The 14,697-nt window shown below is 42.9% G+C and overlaps 2 protein-coding genes across 4 annotated transcripts; one reads left to right on the top strand and one right to left on the bottom strand.

Annotated features, from left to right (window-relative positions):
- Positions 1-958: 958 nt before the first annotated feature.
- On the bottom strand, positions 959-2,439 carry kcnk15 (potassium channel, subfamily K, member 15). The gene is made up of 2 exons (XM_034538009.1): positions 2,151-2,439; positions 959-1,953 (listed from the first exon to the last, which is right to left on the bottom strand). The coding sequence occupies exons 1-2, from the start codon at positions 2,431-2,433 to the stop codon at positions 959-961; spliced, it is 1,278 nt and encodes a 425-aa protein (XP_034393900.1). The 5' UTR covers positions 2,434-2,439.
- Positions 2,440-8,252: 5,813 nt separating this feature from the next.
- On the top strand, positions 8,253-13,839 carry ogfr (opioid growth factor receptor). 3 transcript variants are annotated; one of them, XM_034537927.1, is made up of 7 exons: positions 8,253-8,657; positions 9,240-9,305; positions 9,415-9,496; positions 9,587-9,665; positions 10,614-10,680; positions 11,114-11,262; positions 11,350-13,839. In XM_034537927.1, exons 1-7 carry the CDS (start codon positions 8,322-8,324, stop codon positions 12,461-12,463), a joined length of 1,893 nt encoding a protein of 630 aa, XP_034393818.1. In that variant the 5' UTR covers positions 8,253-8,321; the 3' UTR covers positions 12,464-13,839. The 3 variants fall into 3 exon arrangements, with proteins under 3 accessions (XP_034393818.1, XP_034393821.1, XP_034393820.1); XM_034537930.1 differs by lacking the exon at positions 8,253-8,657 and adding an exon at positions 8,676-9,118 and having other exon boundaries at positions 11,350-13,389; XM_034537929.1 differs by lacking the exon at positions 8,253-8,657 and adding an exon at positions 8,676-9,121 and having other exon boundaries at positions 11,350-13,389.
- Positions 13,840-14,697: the final 858 nt, after the last annotated feature.

The following is a 14,697-nucleotide window of genomic DNA, read 5'->3' as shown; positions in this document are numbered from 1 at the left end:
GTGTTTATCTTCAACTGTGATTCAGTAAATAAATATATTACCATCACAAAGAAGAGCATAACTCTCCACATATTTCCCTCCCGTGCCCCCGTTCCTGTTCAAATAAAAGAGAGAAGGACAAATACAAAACAACAAAAGTGGATTGTTCAATCATTCAGCAAAACTTTGATTAAAATAAAACGCCTCAGCCATATAATGGTCCTTTCCCTCGGTTTAATAAAACAATACTGAAAGAGACTCACATCGAATCTGAATGCAAACCATGTCTACATGGAAATAACACCTCCCCGGCTGGAAAGTGACCATTTTTTTTGGAAGTTTATTTGTAACCTGCTACATATCTGTTGTGTGCTACATCCATTACATTAGAATCAGCCATGTGACAATAATTATATTCTTTATATAACAATAATGCTGAACAATGCACAGAAAAGTTATTCCAACTCCCCCATTATAAGTAATACAATGATTTTTATTAAATTCACTGAGCTAAGAAGCCACACATCTCATGTGCTTGAAAGTTAGTTACGGCTTTTCTTTTAATATATATATATATAAAAGTAAGCTGACATCTTCTAGCTATGGCATGAATAGTGTTGGATTGTGTCGGAAGCAGGAGCAGAGAGTCCCCTGAGGATCATTCACGTATACCTTCACTGAACAGTTAAACAGTCATTAATAAGGACTATATCCAACATACTTTTAAAAAGCCAGAGTGTTTACATCTGTGCAAAGCACTGGTGCCTCCACGTTGTGTGCTTTACATTCTTTTTAGCATGCACGTTCGCTTTCATGCCAGGAACACAAACATAAATAAAGTCGCGGTAAAAGAGGAGAAGAAATATCATCCTTGCGTAAACAAATAAATAATTGACCACTCATTCATTTACCAGAATGAGCGTCTTCTGACATGCACACGGTGTGTAACACAAAATACACTCCCTCCCTCTGGTGCTCTTCACACCGACTTTCTCCTTGAACGAGGGAACTCCCGGAAGCTACGCCCCGGAGAAAACTTGCTTCCTGGGGAAGAGAGTCCGGTGTTGTCCCTGGAGCCCGGCGAGCAGCCCTGGATCTTATAGGACACCGAGTTGTAGTAAACAGAATTGATGTGGCAGCCGCGGTGCTCACCGTGGGACATGAGAGGACTGTCGCACATCCCCAAACGGTAGCACACACAGGAGCAGAGGGAGCTGAGGCTCGACTGCGGCCTGCGTCTGCCAGCCTTGATCTGAAAATGCAGCCTGTGTCTGGAGGGGCTTCGTTGCCTCTCCGGGTCCTCCGCCGGGGAAGCGATAAGGTTGGTGCAGCTGGTTCCTTCCTCCATGGGAAGGAAGAGCGTGCTGTGGCTGCGACTGCGGTTCCTCTCTCTGCGGAGGCCTCTGCTCTGTTCCCCGACGACACGGAGACCCGCAGGTCCAGCTAAAAAACCCCTGTCCCTCTTCAGCGACGCCCTCTCTTGAGCGTCCCTCCGCTCATCCTCGGTGTTCATGGTGAGGAAGCGAAGCACCACCAAGTTCAGGAAGGCCCCGATGACCGTCAGCCCCACCAGGATGTACATGAAGCTGAACGCCACGTAGGGCGTTTTCTCCTGGAGGTCCTCCTTCTTCTGCAGGGCCACAAAGTCCCCGAAGCCAATAGTGGTGAGTGTGATGAAGCAGTAGTAGTAAGCGTGGAAGAAGCTCCATCCCTCAAAGTGGGAGAAGGCTGCAGCCCCGACACACAGTGTTCCAATGCAGGACAGGAAGCCCACCAGGACCATGTTCTCCATGGACACCTCGGTGCGTCGACAGCCCAGGCACTGCTTCACCTTATGCAGGAGATAGCGGACAAAGGTGTTCATCCTCTCTCCCAGGCTCTGGAACATGACCAAAGTGAGAGGAATTCCCAGCACGGCGTAGAACATGCAGAAGACCTTTCCGGCATCTGTGCCTGGCGCCGCGTGACCATAACCTTAATGCAGAGGGGTGAAAATGAGAAGGCGCATAATACTATGTGCACAACACTTGGATGCCGGAGCATATTTCTTTAATTTGGATTTAGTCTGCAAAGCAAGCTTGACATGTTGCATTAATGTAGAGGGATGTAAATGGCAACAGAGTCAAACATGACCCCTCGTGTCTAAAGATAGCAGCATGACATCAACTTACCAATGGTGGTGATGACCGTGATGGCAAAGTAAAAAGAGCCGGCGAATTTCCATTGTCTCCCGGCGCGATGCGGCTCGGCTTGCAGGACCACTCGTTCTATTTCCCGGTAGTCGTGCTCGGAGAAGCGGTACTTCTTCTTCATCTCGTTGCGCTTCAGCTCCAAGATGCGCCTGCGGGAGCTCTCCGTCTCGGACTCCAGCGCGTCAAACACCGCGGCGCCGACCAGCAGGTAGGAGAACATGCAGAGGATGAGCGACAGGGTCCGGACGTTTTGCTTCTTCATCCTCGGCGTCGGCGTGAAAAAGTCGGCAGCAGAGAGATACAGAGGCGCGCTGGTTACAGGTGGTGCTGTGTCCCCCCCCCCCCCCCCCCCCCCCCCCACACACACCCCCCTCCCCTCCACCCCCTTCAGCGCGGTCTCCACATTGGTGTCGCTGCCCGTTGCGTGAGTCAGGAAAAATCAAAACCAGGTTCAGATGTCTTGTTTGCGCCGTGCGCATTGAGAGCGATCGACGCTCTCAACGCAGTCACCCGCAAGTGGCCTCCGCGTGCCTCTTCGCATGCGCAAACCAGTCCACAATATTTAAACAAATAATTAAAAAAAGATGTGTGAAATGTATGAATAAGCGTTTGCAGCAAAGCTCGCTCTTCTCCCAGCTGTGTGCAACAAGTGAAGTCCCGACTCAACCCAGTAGATACCAATCTCACGTGAGGAGGGGGGTTCAGCACCACGGACAGCGACCAGCCGCGTGGCACGTTTGAACTGGCCTTCAAACTGCGCATCTAAACGGGAGACCGCTGAGAAACACCTCAAATGTGTAAGTTCTCGGGTATGAAGAGAGATAAACTAATGCCCCCGTGACGTGATGAAAACTAAATAAACTTGCTTTGTTAGTGTTTATTTGCACCACCAACAAACATAAATGGATAAAAGGATTGTGTCCTTTTACAGCCTCACAATGATAACATAATAATGATAATAATAAAGTTATTATCAAATGGAAAATCAAGACAAAATCAAGGAGTGGGGATTTTGTATGAAATCTAAAGAATAAAAAGGAAAAAACACAAATAAAAGAAGATGTATACATATTTAAATATACATACACGTGCATAAGACAATATTTTTAATTTAAAAAAGTTTGCTATAGGCATTTACTGTTTTTTCTTGAATCGTGATTTCAATGTTGATCATTTTGAAAACATGTCAATGACTCAAGGACTTCATGTTCATGGATAACCTGTGGGTGTGCGTGCGTGCGTGTGTATCTGCATACTAGAACTGGTGCATGCTGGTATACAGTTGTTAAATAAACGAGTATGCTTATGGAAACCTATACTGTAGTTGATGCCGGTTGCCACGGTTACCTACCATGAAGCACCAACTTGAACTGTCAGTGAGGCCGGAGCCAATATGTTAAGTTTAATGATCCGGGCCCTTGTTCGGGGGAATAATTTTGCAACATCAACGGTCATCATTCAAGCTGGATTTATTTTTTAGTCAAACATGGAAGAAAAGAACAGAAACAATAAAACGTCAAATGAGCCTCCTCCTTTGTGCCACAGCAGGTATTGAAGCCACCAGCCGCGTGCTGCAGGTGCATTACCTTGTGTTCTTTTGTTCCTCTAAAACAGAGCAACCTGTTTTTGTGTTAAGTGGCTAAATCAGCGCGCTTGCATCCCTGTTGTGATTCAAACCAGCTCTCCGTAAAGCAATTACATCTCCGCTGATAAGAGAGGAACCCTGAAGCCCCCAACAGCCAGCCGTCAATCTGCACAGCGCGTCCTTTTCAAAAGCCCCAGGACCTGGGACAAAGTGAGGAGGCCCATCGATCCCCATCCGGCCTGGGCTTCAGGATAAGTATTTAGAGTCCAGGAGATGCTTCATTGATTTTGTTTGTCCTCTGCTCTCTCAATTACATTTCATTAGCACACACACATATTAACGTGTCATTTACGAGGAACAATGGAAACAGATGAAGTGGATTATGGAAATCCAAGTGTCCACTTTCTTGTTCAAAATGCCTCGTTTTTGTTTTTTTAAATGTCATATGTAAATTAATAAATTCTAGCACATGGATATCATTGCATTTACTCTATTGCAGTCTACTTTTGTTACAATATTAACATCTTTCTCAGGGTTGTTGATTGACAGCCGTTCCCTTTTTTAAAGCTACAGTACTACATTTTTCTTTTTTAGTTCCAACCAAAAACTATATTTAGCCGTTTCTAAGTGCTCATTACGTCTCATCTCGAAATGAATTACAATTTATTAACGAAAGGGAATGCCTGTCATTGTTCCTCCTGCTCTTTTGATTAGCGATCAGACTGTTGGAACAGCAGGAGTGTGAATATTTAGGAACTTTTTTTTTTTTTATTGCACTTTTAAGTTTTACAACCATCACAGAATAAATGTTTTAAAAAGCAATGCAGCGCTCGTATCTAATCGGGAAACTGGATTCATAAGATATGAATGTTTCAGAGAATGTTTACACAGCTGTCGTGTTAGAAGTATTTTAAACTTTTTAATGGTTTGGGCACCTGGGGGTCGGAGAACATAAATAGCCAACAAAGATTGGACAGTAACATTATTGAGAAAGAGCGAAAAGAACTGGGATGTGTGACGCAAGTGAAACAAAAACCCTAAATTGTATAAAATTGCATGATAACTTTGCAAAAATTGGTAAACACCACTCACACTGGGACCGGGTTCGTTATTGTTGTCTGGGCTGTGCACGTTGTGCCATTTATTGTATGCGTGTGGATTTATGACGCGTTTTAACCAACAAATCAAAGGCAAATTCCCACATTTGTCGACAATAAAGATATTTATTAATCCTATGAATCCTTTTCCTATTTTTTTTTACTCTCATGCCACATTAAAATGCTGTCAACAAAAAGCTTTTTATCTCTTGAAATCCAAACAGATTGGCTCAGTGGCTCTGGTGAGATGGTAATCATTCGGAGAAAAGAGGACCATTTCCTCACCGGCACATTTCTCCCATCATGCCAATTCTTTAGGGGGGGGGGGGGTGCTAATCTGGCAAAAAATCCTGGAGGAGGGTTTATAGAAATGAAGCTGTGAAAGCCAAACTTTTATAAATAAAAAAGGTGTTCTTTTGCAGGGAACAGAGGCTGAGCGTTGTCAAAGATAATTTGAAGGGACAATACATGAGTGCAAGACGAGGAAGCAGCTTGAAACAGAGAGGAGACCAACCTGTTGTCAGAGCAAGAGGACGAGGACCTGCAGACCTGGAGGCATGGACAGCGGTGAACTTTTAACTGCAGGAGCTTTAAGATGGACGATGATAACGACAGTGATGACGGACTGCATCATTTAGGACACGTATGATCATTTGAATTCGGATTGTCGGAGAGAATGGGATTATATGGTGAATCCTGGTCAGATACAAGGATGGGAATCATGTGAATTTTTGATGCTTCATTCTATAAAAATATATATATAATTACCATGGTATCTCTTTATGTGTTCTAATAAATATGTATTTTATTTTCTCAATAATATAATTGCAACCAAACCACGGTTACAGTTGCCCCACTCTGACTTCTGAACACATCAAATTAAATGTATGGCAGGTCATATAAATGTATTGTTTTCCACCTTATAGGAGTTCCAGTATGTTTACAGCGTGTGACGCTCCAGTGACTTTCTGTCTACATCGTTTGATTGCTTCAGAAAACTACTAAACTTGCTTAGGTTAAATAAACCAGTTGGAAACTGGTGGGCAGGATATCCCCAGGTGACCCTCGACTCCACCCACCAGGCCCTGCAGCAATAAGGAAGCAGGAATCTTAAAGTTACAAGGGGTAAGCTAAGTCTTAACATCACCAAGTCATTGTCAAATCTCCAAGAGACACAGCCAGACTGGGTTTACATAATTCTTATTATAATAATCCCTTTGTATATTAACAAATCTCTCCGTCTGTATCGAACTCTCTGAGAACAAGGCAACGGGGAATCCATTTTATAAAGCATGAGGCATTAACTAGGAACGGCTTAAACTGGATGCCTGCAGGGCCCGTCGGTTTCCACAGTAACTAAAAAGACCAAAAATAGAAACCCACACCAGCGACCATTCAACATTGAATCCCCCTGCGATAATAAACGGTTCTATTTATATCTTCTAATGGTGAAATACTTCCTGGTGATAAACGCATCAGTCCAATTAGTGTCAGAGGATGGACATCGCGGTCCAAATTACATGTTTACACCCCGGAGTCCTTTTTGTGCTGCTCGTCCTTAAAGAATGCAAACTGGAAAGGGAGAGAGAGAGAGAGAGAGAGAGAGAGAGAGAGAGATGATGAAATGTGTCTAGATGTTCTACATGTTATGCAACATTATACTTCTAATTCGTTACGTCTACATTTTTTATTACACAACATTTGTCTGACAGCAAAGTCTGTGATTTTTTTAATGTGATGTTTGTGGTAAACTTCAGGATTACGTTTTTTCCTCAATGGTTTGATAAAATTCTCTTACTTCTCACATGATTTTTAAAAAAGTATTGTATTGTCATCGTCACAAGGCTGAGAGGGCTGTCATGAAAAGTTAATTTCTTTTTAGATACGTGGTCCTAACGGGACTGCGACGCTACGATAGGATAATCTTATAGAATATGATGCATTTCTGTAGATTAAACTTCCCAACAGTATCTAAAGAAGTTGTAATTAGCACAGCTGTAGACATCTACAGTAGTAAAATGCAACATAGACAGTAATGCTGCAGTGAAGTGTATCCAAAAACATGCATAATAGTAAAACACCGACAGAGAAGATTTTACTGCACAGAGAGAATCCTGTTTTAGGTATATTGTTCTCCAATGTGAGGATTTGTCGCTTTACTGTGTAAAAGTAAATATAGTAAAACTACAAACTAGTGACATTATTTCATTGTCCTTCTCCCCCACTTCAAAAAACAAAGCACGAGTACTACAGCTGCAAGACTGTAAACACATCAAAAGAATGCATTGCGTGAATATAATACCCAATATAATATACCCAATGTCTCTCAGGATGTCATCTCCATGATGTCCTGTATACTGAAAGAAAATAGGAGGAAAAAAGAAGGAAAAAAAGCATTGTTTTTGTTACTTAAAATCACAGACATTTTCTATACCTATTCAACAGGTGTGAACTAAGTACTTGGTGCTGTCGCAAAGACTTGCAGTAGCTATTAGTGACATTAGGATCTTAAAACATGTTCTGTAATACGAGACAATACATGTGGCTGGCAAATGCAATGACACTGACTTACCATAGACTTCCAAATGAGACGCCCATCGTCTTCCTCAAGTGGGATGAACAAGAGGATGACAGCCCTTTTACGGTTGACGGCACTTGTCGCCTATGTACAAATATTACAGTTGTTGAAATATCCCTCAACACATCAATAATTACAAATAAAATGGCTAAACATGGTAGAATATTACCAACCGATGGTAACCTTTAACAAATACACTGACTTAATTATTTATATCCATAGGAATGTGATATATGCATAGAAAGCCCTGAGTAACTTGCACACATTTTCTTTGTTCAGTCATTATACTATATGTAGGATTTATTTATTTTTTCTTGCACACTAATCCAGTTTACAATGTTCCTACATCATCAAAGGGGGGGCTTGAGAGAAAAAGTTTGGGAACCACTGCAATACAGCAAGTGTGCTGCCTTCAGGTTCTGTCGGAAACTCTGATTATGTTGTATTAGAAAGCACACTAACAACTAATTAAGTGCTAAATGACACCGGCTGGCAGGGCGGGGCCTGTACACTAACCCAAAAAAAGGAATAAATTGTTTGCTGAAGTGTTGTTAAACGCTATTATATTTAAAAGCATATATACCCTTTTTTTTTTTTTTTTTTACTGTATTGTATTTACTGTAGCTAACTTGTGAGGCAGCAACTAAAAAAAAAAAACTACCGTTGTCGGATTATTTTTCTCTTAAACAGACAAAAGCCATGTTTTTAAAAAGGCGAACTTCGTTTCCGATTAAAAAGGGCAAACCACCGCCAAAAAACGCCATTTGTGCCCAAGTTATTGCGAAGTCCGGTAATTACTACTCGGCGTGTGAGCACCTGAACGCAGCACCGGCGCTGCAGACGCCAAACCGTGCTCCGCCGTCTGACGATGGTAGACTGTTAAAAGACGGATGGTCAGGGCCGTCCTCGTCTCACCCGAACAACATGCGAGTGTAACTCGATTCGTGTCCGTCAATAAAGCGCGTGCTCACGGGAGGGGGTGTGTGTGTGTGTCACACGTTCATTTAAAAAACAAAAAGAAGAAGAAGAAGAAAAAACCTTCGGCTACGTTTACGTTTTACATTTTTTTTTTTTATTATTATTATTATTTCCAAATCATGGAGTACGAATGCGTTTGTGAATACGACTCGACCTGGGACACGGAGAGTGATGGAGACGACCCGGCCGGAGAGAGCCAACCCTGTCGGTCATCTCTGGACAAAAACAAATCCGTCTGGAATCTAAACGTACGCGTTTTTTTTTTTAAATTTATTTTTAAATGTGTATTAATCGTTACACCGGGACAAAACCGCGACGTGCACGTGCTACGTGACCGCGAAAGGAATGCGTTGACTTTTAACTCCGGACGTCTTGCTCACCGGAAAGCTAACGATAGCTATGCTAGCTGGCCTAGCTCGCCTGTGGCGTTATGTCCGCTTTCTGTGTGGGGGGGGGTGGGGGGTTACAAGTCGCCGACGTGACGTCGACACATTTAAGTTACGCTGCTTACAGCGATTACTATTCACCGCGTGTAATTTATACTCTGAATGGATTTAAATTAAGTGTTAACCTTGTTGTTTTTCGTGAGTGGGTAATGGGTTAGCTTGGCCTGTCAACTCCCAACGTTACTGTACAGTGTGTGTGTGTGTGTGTCCGCTTCCTACTACGTTGCATGTTCGTGGTGTCGTTAGTGAGGATCACACTACTTGTAGTTATGTTTTATTTATTTTTACATTAGGCTGCATCGATGCTAAATAATGTCGGTTATCCACATCTCCAAAATGGTGTGACGTTGAGGTGGTGAATTTCACTTTCGCTTTTATTTGCAGCGGAATCACACGACCAGAAACATGAGGGCAGCAAAGGACATGCAGAACTACAGGAGAGGGTATCCGGTAAGTCATCTCCCCAAATGCATCGTGTCCAGCATAACAGAGAGAGAGGAGGTCAAATTATATATAAATATATGGTTTTCTTGTGTGTGTGTTGTTGTTTTTTTGACAGAATCTTACAGATGACGAGTGCTCGGAAGACAAAATGAACAATTTGCAGTTTTATCTAAATAAATTTCCCTCCTCTCCTGATGGTAACGCGTTTAAAATATTCTTACAAGATACTTTAAATTTTCTTAAATGTCCATCCACTGACATGATGCTTTCTTTATCCTCTGGTGCAGATATCTACATTGAATCATTTCTGAAGGAGTGGAAAAATGACTACAAGCGACTGGAGAGAGTCCACTCGTACATTCAGTGGTGCGTGTGTGCGTGTGTGTGTGCGTGTGTGTGTGTGTGTGTGTGTTCAGTCTGAGGTTAGAAAGCCAGTGTCGTCTTAATCTGGTGAGCTCACAGTCGGAGGCATGCAACACACTCTCAAAGTTAGTGAGGAACTTTTAACAGGTGATCCAACCTTTAAAAACCAATGCCTCGATATGACCTGCATAAATAAATGAGACCGTCAGCGGGAGGATTGGCTATTTTGATAGTTATTCTTAATGCTCGTCGGTGCCATTGGGTCAGCGTCTGTGCAAAATGAGGTGAACTCATGCAGGTTCACCAGAAACCTCTCAAGCTCAGACTTTTAACGGCCGGGCTGGGCTCGGCAAGCTGGGGGGAAGTGAGGCAACCAGAACCAGCACCGCGCATAGCGGACAGTCGGTTCTGCTGCAGTAAAATGAAAGGTTTTCTAAAGGAAATCTGGTGCTTCGGAAACACTACCACTTCTGTCCACAGGAGCCGCCAAAATCAATGCAAAATGAACTTTCCTCGCAGTAACTTTAAGCAAAGAGTGTTTTCTATTTCTTTTTAACAGTAAATAACGGTAGAAAGCTAACTTTGTGCACCATTAAGAAACATTACAAACATACTGCCTGCTTTCAAAGAGCCTGCAGGGATAGAATAGCACACATGTATGCATTGGTAAAGCTTTTACCAAAGATCAACACTACCCAAGCCATTACTGTTTTTTTAAACAGTGTTAAGAAAAGAGGAGCTATGATTAAGTTGACACTAAATCCCAATTATACCCAGAAGGATGTCATGGCAACATGAAGGCTTTGCTTTCTGATTCGTGAGTGTTTATTAGAAGGATATATTTAGTAAAATCATAGGGCTTCAGAGTTGTAGGTGGTGTTTGAAGTCATCTTCACGGAATGAGAGTAACGTTTCGTTAGATATTAATTTGTTTCTCATTCTCATCTTAAGGTTGTTTCCACTGCGAGAGCCGGGGGTTAATTACATGGCTTCAGAACTCACCAAGAAAGAAATCGAGGTAAGTGCACAACATGAAACGGACCAATAATTAATTTGACCATTTATGTTTATGCCGTAAAGTCAAATCTGGTGACTGCAAATCAAATGTCATCCATTGAGTTGAATGTGCGTTTCAGATGCTGTGGCTAGAGAAAGCTTCAGAGGATTATCAAAACTAAGGGAAATCGCTTATACAGAGATTGAATGCTGCATAACGTGAAATCAATTATTAGAAATATTGTGTTATCTAAATGAATTCCACTAACATAATTAGCACCAGTCTTAGAAACTGTTATCAAGCAAACACTACAATTGATCAACCTTATTTTAATGTTTAGGAAACCTGTTAAAAAAATTCATCTCTTTTCATATGGGCGGAACCCATATTTTCCACTAATTTTCCTACATTTAATTTGTTCATACCGTTTACCTCCACTGTTTATGCTCACCAGGCCTTCAAGAAGAACGAGGACGCTAAAAAGAGACTAGTCGAGTCCTATGAACTCATGTTGGGCTTCTACGGCATGCGATTGGTCAACAAGGAGACGGGCGAATTGAAACGAGCAGATAATTGGAAGGAGCGATTTGGAAACCTGGAGCGGTGAATATAATAATAAAAAAAAAAGTCTCATACATTCAACGTCTGTCTGTACATGTCGATCTGTAATCTCAGCTTCATCTCTCGCAGGAATATGCACAACAACCTGCGCATCACTCGCATCCTGAAGAGCCTTGGGGAGCTGGGCTTCGAGCACTACCAGACCCCTCTGGTGCACTTCTTTCTGGAGGAGACTCTGGTCAAGAAGACCCTCAGCAGCGTCAAACGCAGCGTGCTCGACTACTTCCTGTTTGCCGTCCTGGACAAGCAGAAGCGGCAGGAGCTCGTGCGCTTCGCCTACCTTCACTTTGAGCCCAAGGACAAGTTTGTGTGGTGTCCCCGAAAGATTCAGAAGCAACTCAGGAAGGCGAAGGAGAGACACGATGCCCTCGGGAACGGAGACGGAAAAGAGGACGCGTGTTCGCGGAGTAAAAGCAAAGATGGAGACGCCGTCGTGCAACAGAAGGAGGACGCGCCGGAAGATGTGGCGAAGGCTCAGAAAGGAACCGATAAAACGGCGAGTAAAGACGGAAGCAAACCGTCTGAGGCGTCGCCGCCTGACGCAAAACCAGAAGCGGAGAGCGTCGGCAATGGAAACGCAGAGTCCAGTGACATTTCTGTGAATGGAAACGACTCCGCGGCTGACGCCGATGAAATGGATCAGTCGTCCAGTCCCGACTCCGCGACGGCAAAAAACGAGCCTTGCGAGGACGCGTCGACCGACAGCCCGAAGGCCGCCGCCCAGGAACACGACACCTTTATGCAAACGGACGCGGACGCCGACACGGAAAAGCCGCCCAAGAAGAAGAGGGAAGACGAGGAGGAGGAGGAGAAGGAGGAGGAGGAGGAGGAGGAGCTGCAAAGCAACGGCTCCGCCGGGGACTCCGCCGGCGGGCAGGTGGAGGAGAAGGCCGCCGCGAATAAAGCCCCCGCCGCCGCCGCGCAGACGAGCCCCTCGGCGCAAACGCCGCCCCCAAAGACGTCAAAACATTCGCCCTCTCTTTCTTCCGGAAGAGGGGAAAAAATCCCGCGGACCGATTTCAATCAAGTGCCAGATAAAAAGGAAGAGGAGGAAACGTCGAAGGCGACCAACGGGTCGGGGACGAGCGCCGACGGGGCCGAACAGACGAACGGGAAGGAGTCGGAGGACGTCGACATGGAATCGAACCCCTCGAGCGCAGACCAAAATGTGAAGACTTCATGAATAAACTGAGCGACGGAAGAGAAATGCATTAATTTGAGCTTAAATGAAACGTAATATAGGGACAGAGTATGACTTAAAAAGACTTCCTGGGCCTTATTTCTACTTTTTATTTGTCGCTTTAGGTATCAATTATGTCAATTGTGTGACTTCATTGCGTAATGTGGGACAGGATGTGCGTTTCCACAGGGCCGTCAGACAAGATTTAAAGGAGAAGTCTGGTTATTTTTATTTATTTTTTTGTTATTGTCAACAAGTCCCATGGAAAAAAAGGTAAAAACCAGCAGCCGTGTTGTGAGGAGTTGCTCTCTTGTTCTGTGTGTGACTCTCAGCTCCGTGCTCATTGATTCTCATCGACATGAATCCTCAAATGTTGACTACATAGTTGTTGTTTTTTTCTTAATGTAAACAAATTTCACAGGAGGGAACTTTTTTTTTTTGTCAAATGTTACGCAAACGGGACTTCTTTTTTTTTTTTTTGCTTCCGGGGTTTTGCGAGTATTTACAGCAGCATGTGTGATTGACTGAAAAAGAACTCCTCTTATATAATTATTTATGATTTATATTATTGTGATGAAGGGGCATGTTAGCCAGCGTGACACACAAACAATACTTGTGAGTTTCATAAATGTATTGTTTGTCTTTTCATGGGATTTGTTGACCAAACAGAATATCACCAGACTTTTTTTTTTTAAGTAGTTGTCATATTTAATATCCCTACAAGCGCTATTATTAATGTAAACCCAGAAAAGTATTTTTTAACACCATAATACTTTTGCGAATTTAATAATTGTTTTTGCACTGAAAAATAATTAATTGGAAGAGCTTTTCTTTTTCTTTTTTCCCCCGCGCTCTCTGGGCTGTTTTTGTGTGAGTAAAGAATAACCTGTACTGGTCTGTGTTCCTGCTGGACCCCCCCCCCCCCCCCCCCCCCCCCACCACCACCCCTGTTCAAATAGATTTAAGACTGAACGTCACTTAAGTTATATTTCAAAAATGTTGCACTGACTTCTTTTTAAACAACTGAAGGCCTCGCCAAAAAGAAAATGTGATAAGACTGGTTGATTGTACTTCATGTATGTCTCCTTGGCTACGAGTTAAAAGGCCGCTGGATGTTAATTTGACACAAGTGAAGTCCGTGAAAATGTACGAGCCTGGGTGAGTAACTTGATGCATCTTTCTTTTTTTTTCTTTTTTTTTGTATTTGCACTTGAATTTCACTTAATTATTAAAAGTTATGATATTTACTTAATGACATGCGTTAATTACTTTTAGAAAGTGCTGGATTGTTTGTATATGAATTGTTTCTCTGCCCCCCCCTCCCCCCCCCCCCAACTGGCTGTTGACGAAGCAGAATAAAGTTATATCATTATTTTTTTTAAGCATTTATGAAATTAGTGAGTGTGTGTGTGTGTGTGTGTGTGTGTGTGAAGCCCCGTTAGTCACATAAACAGCAATTCTCAGAATACCACTGTGGTAGATGTCAGTTTATGCTCCTATTGCCAAGACTATTATGACTATATGCAGCATATAGTCATAAATATCTTTTCTCTTTTTTTTCTTTCTTCAGCCCAGTAAACAGACCTCTAGCTTCAGTTACATGACTCACGACGGAGGGAAGAAGAAAGATGTTGAATTTAGAGATATTGACGCAACACGATTTGTTCAGGAAAAATCCAGTTGGAGCTTCTTCTTGGTTGCGTTGTTCATGCCAGCCTCTATTTAGAGATGTAGGTTGTTTGTAATGGACTTATTTTTAAATTAAATTATGCTTTTTGGGGTCACGGTAGTATGATAATAGGGTGGGATGTTCAGACAATTGGTGGATTGACAGAAAATTAATAAGCAACTATTTTGACCGTGCAGTAATTGTTTCTCGAGAACATAAACATGAAACTTTCACTTGATCAAGCAGCTGAATTGTGGGGATTTGGGGCCTCTTTTAATCGTTATTTGATAGTGAACTAAGCGTTGGGAGTTTAAATGTTTAGCAGACATCACTTTGGGCTTCAGGAAATGTGGATTTTTTAATCTTATCTTATTGACCAAGCGGCCCATTAATGGAGAAGATAACCTGCAATGGGCACCTGGTGCATCGGGGTCCAATAGAGTGCAGCAAGAATGAGTCCTAAAACCCACAAGTGAGTCGGCGTGTTCGCTCTTCAGGTTCCCTCGTCTCAAAGCCGATGTTTTTTATTTTTTTTTAGTGGGTTTTTATCTAGATAACTGGAAAAATG

Source organism: Cyclopterus lumpus, chromosome 7 (assembly GCF_009769545.1).
Source record: "Cyclopterus lumpus isolate fCycLum1 chromosome 7, fCycLum1.pri, whole genome shotgun sequence".
Classification (NCBI taxonomy): domain Eukaryota; kingdom Metazoa; phylum Chordata; class Actinopteri; order Perciformes; family Cyclopteridae; genus Cyclopterus; species Cyclopterus lumpus.
The sequence above is the reverse complement of the archived record's forward strand: the minus strand, read 5'-3'. Positions and strand labels throughout refer to the sequence as shown.

Coding starts and splice junctions, on each gene's coding strand:
- kcnk15 (XM_034538009.1), bottom strand. CDS start 2,433: ATGAAGAAGCAAAACGTCCGGACCCTGTCGCTCATCCTCTGCATGTTC. Junction 1,954..2,150: donor CACGGTCATCACCACCATTG/GTAAGTTGATGT, acceptor CTCTGCATTAAG/GTTATGGTCACGCGGCGCCA.
- ogfr (XM_034537927.1), top strand. CDS start 8,322: ATGGTCAGGGCCGTCCTCGTCTCACCCGAACAACATGCGAGTGTAACT. Junction 9,497..9,586: donor ATTTCCCTCCTCTCCTGATG/GTAACGCGTTTA, acceptor CCTCTGGTGCAG/ATATCTACATTGAATCATTT. Junction 11,263..11,349: donor CGATTTGGAAACCTGGAGCG/GTGAATATAATA, acceptor CATCTCTCGCAG/GAATATGCACAACAACCTGC.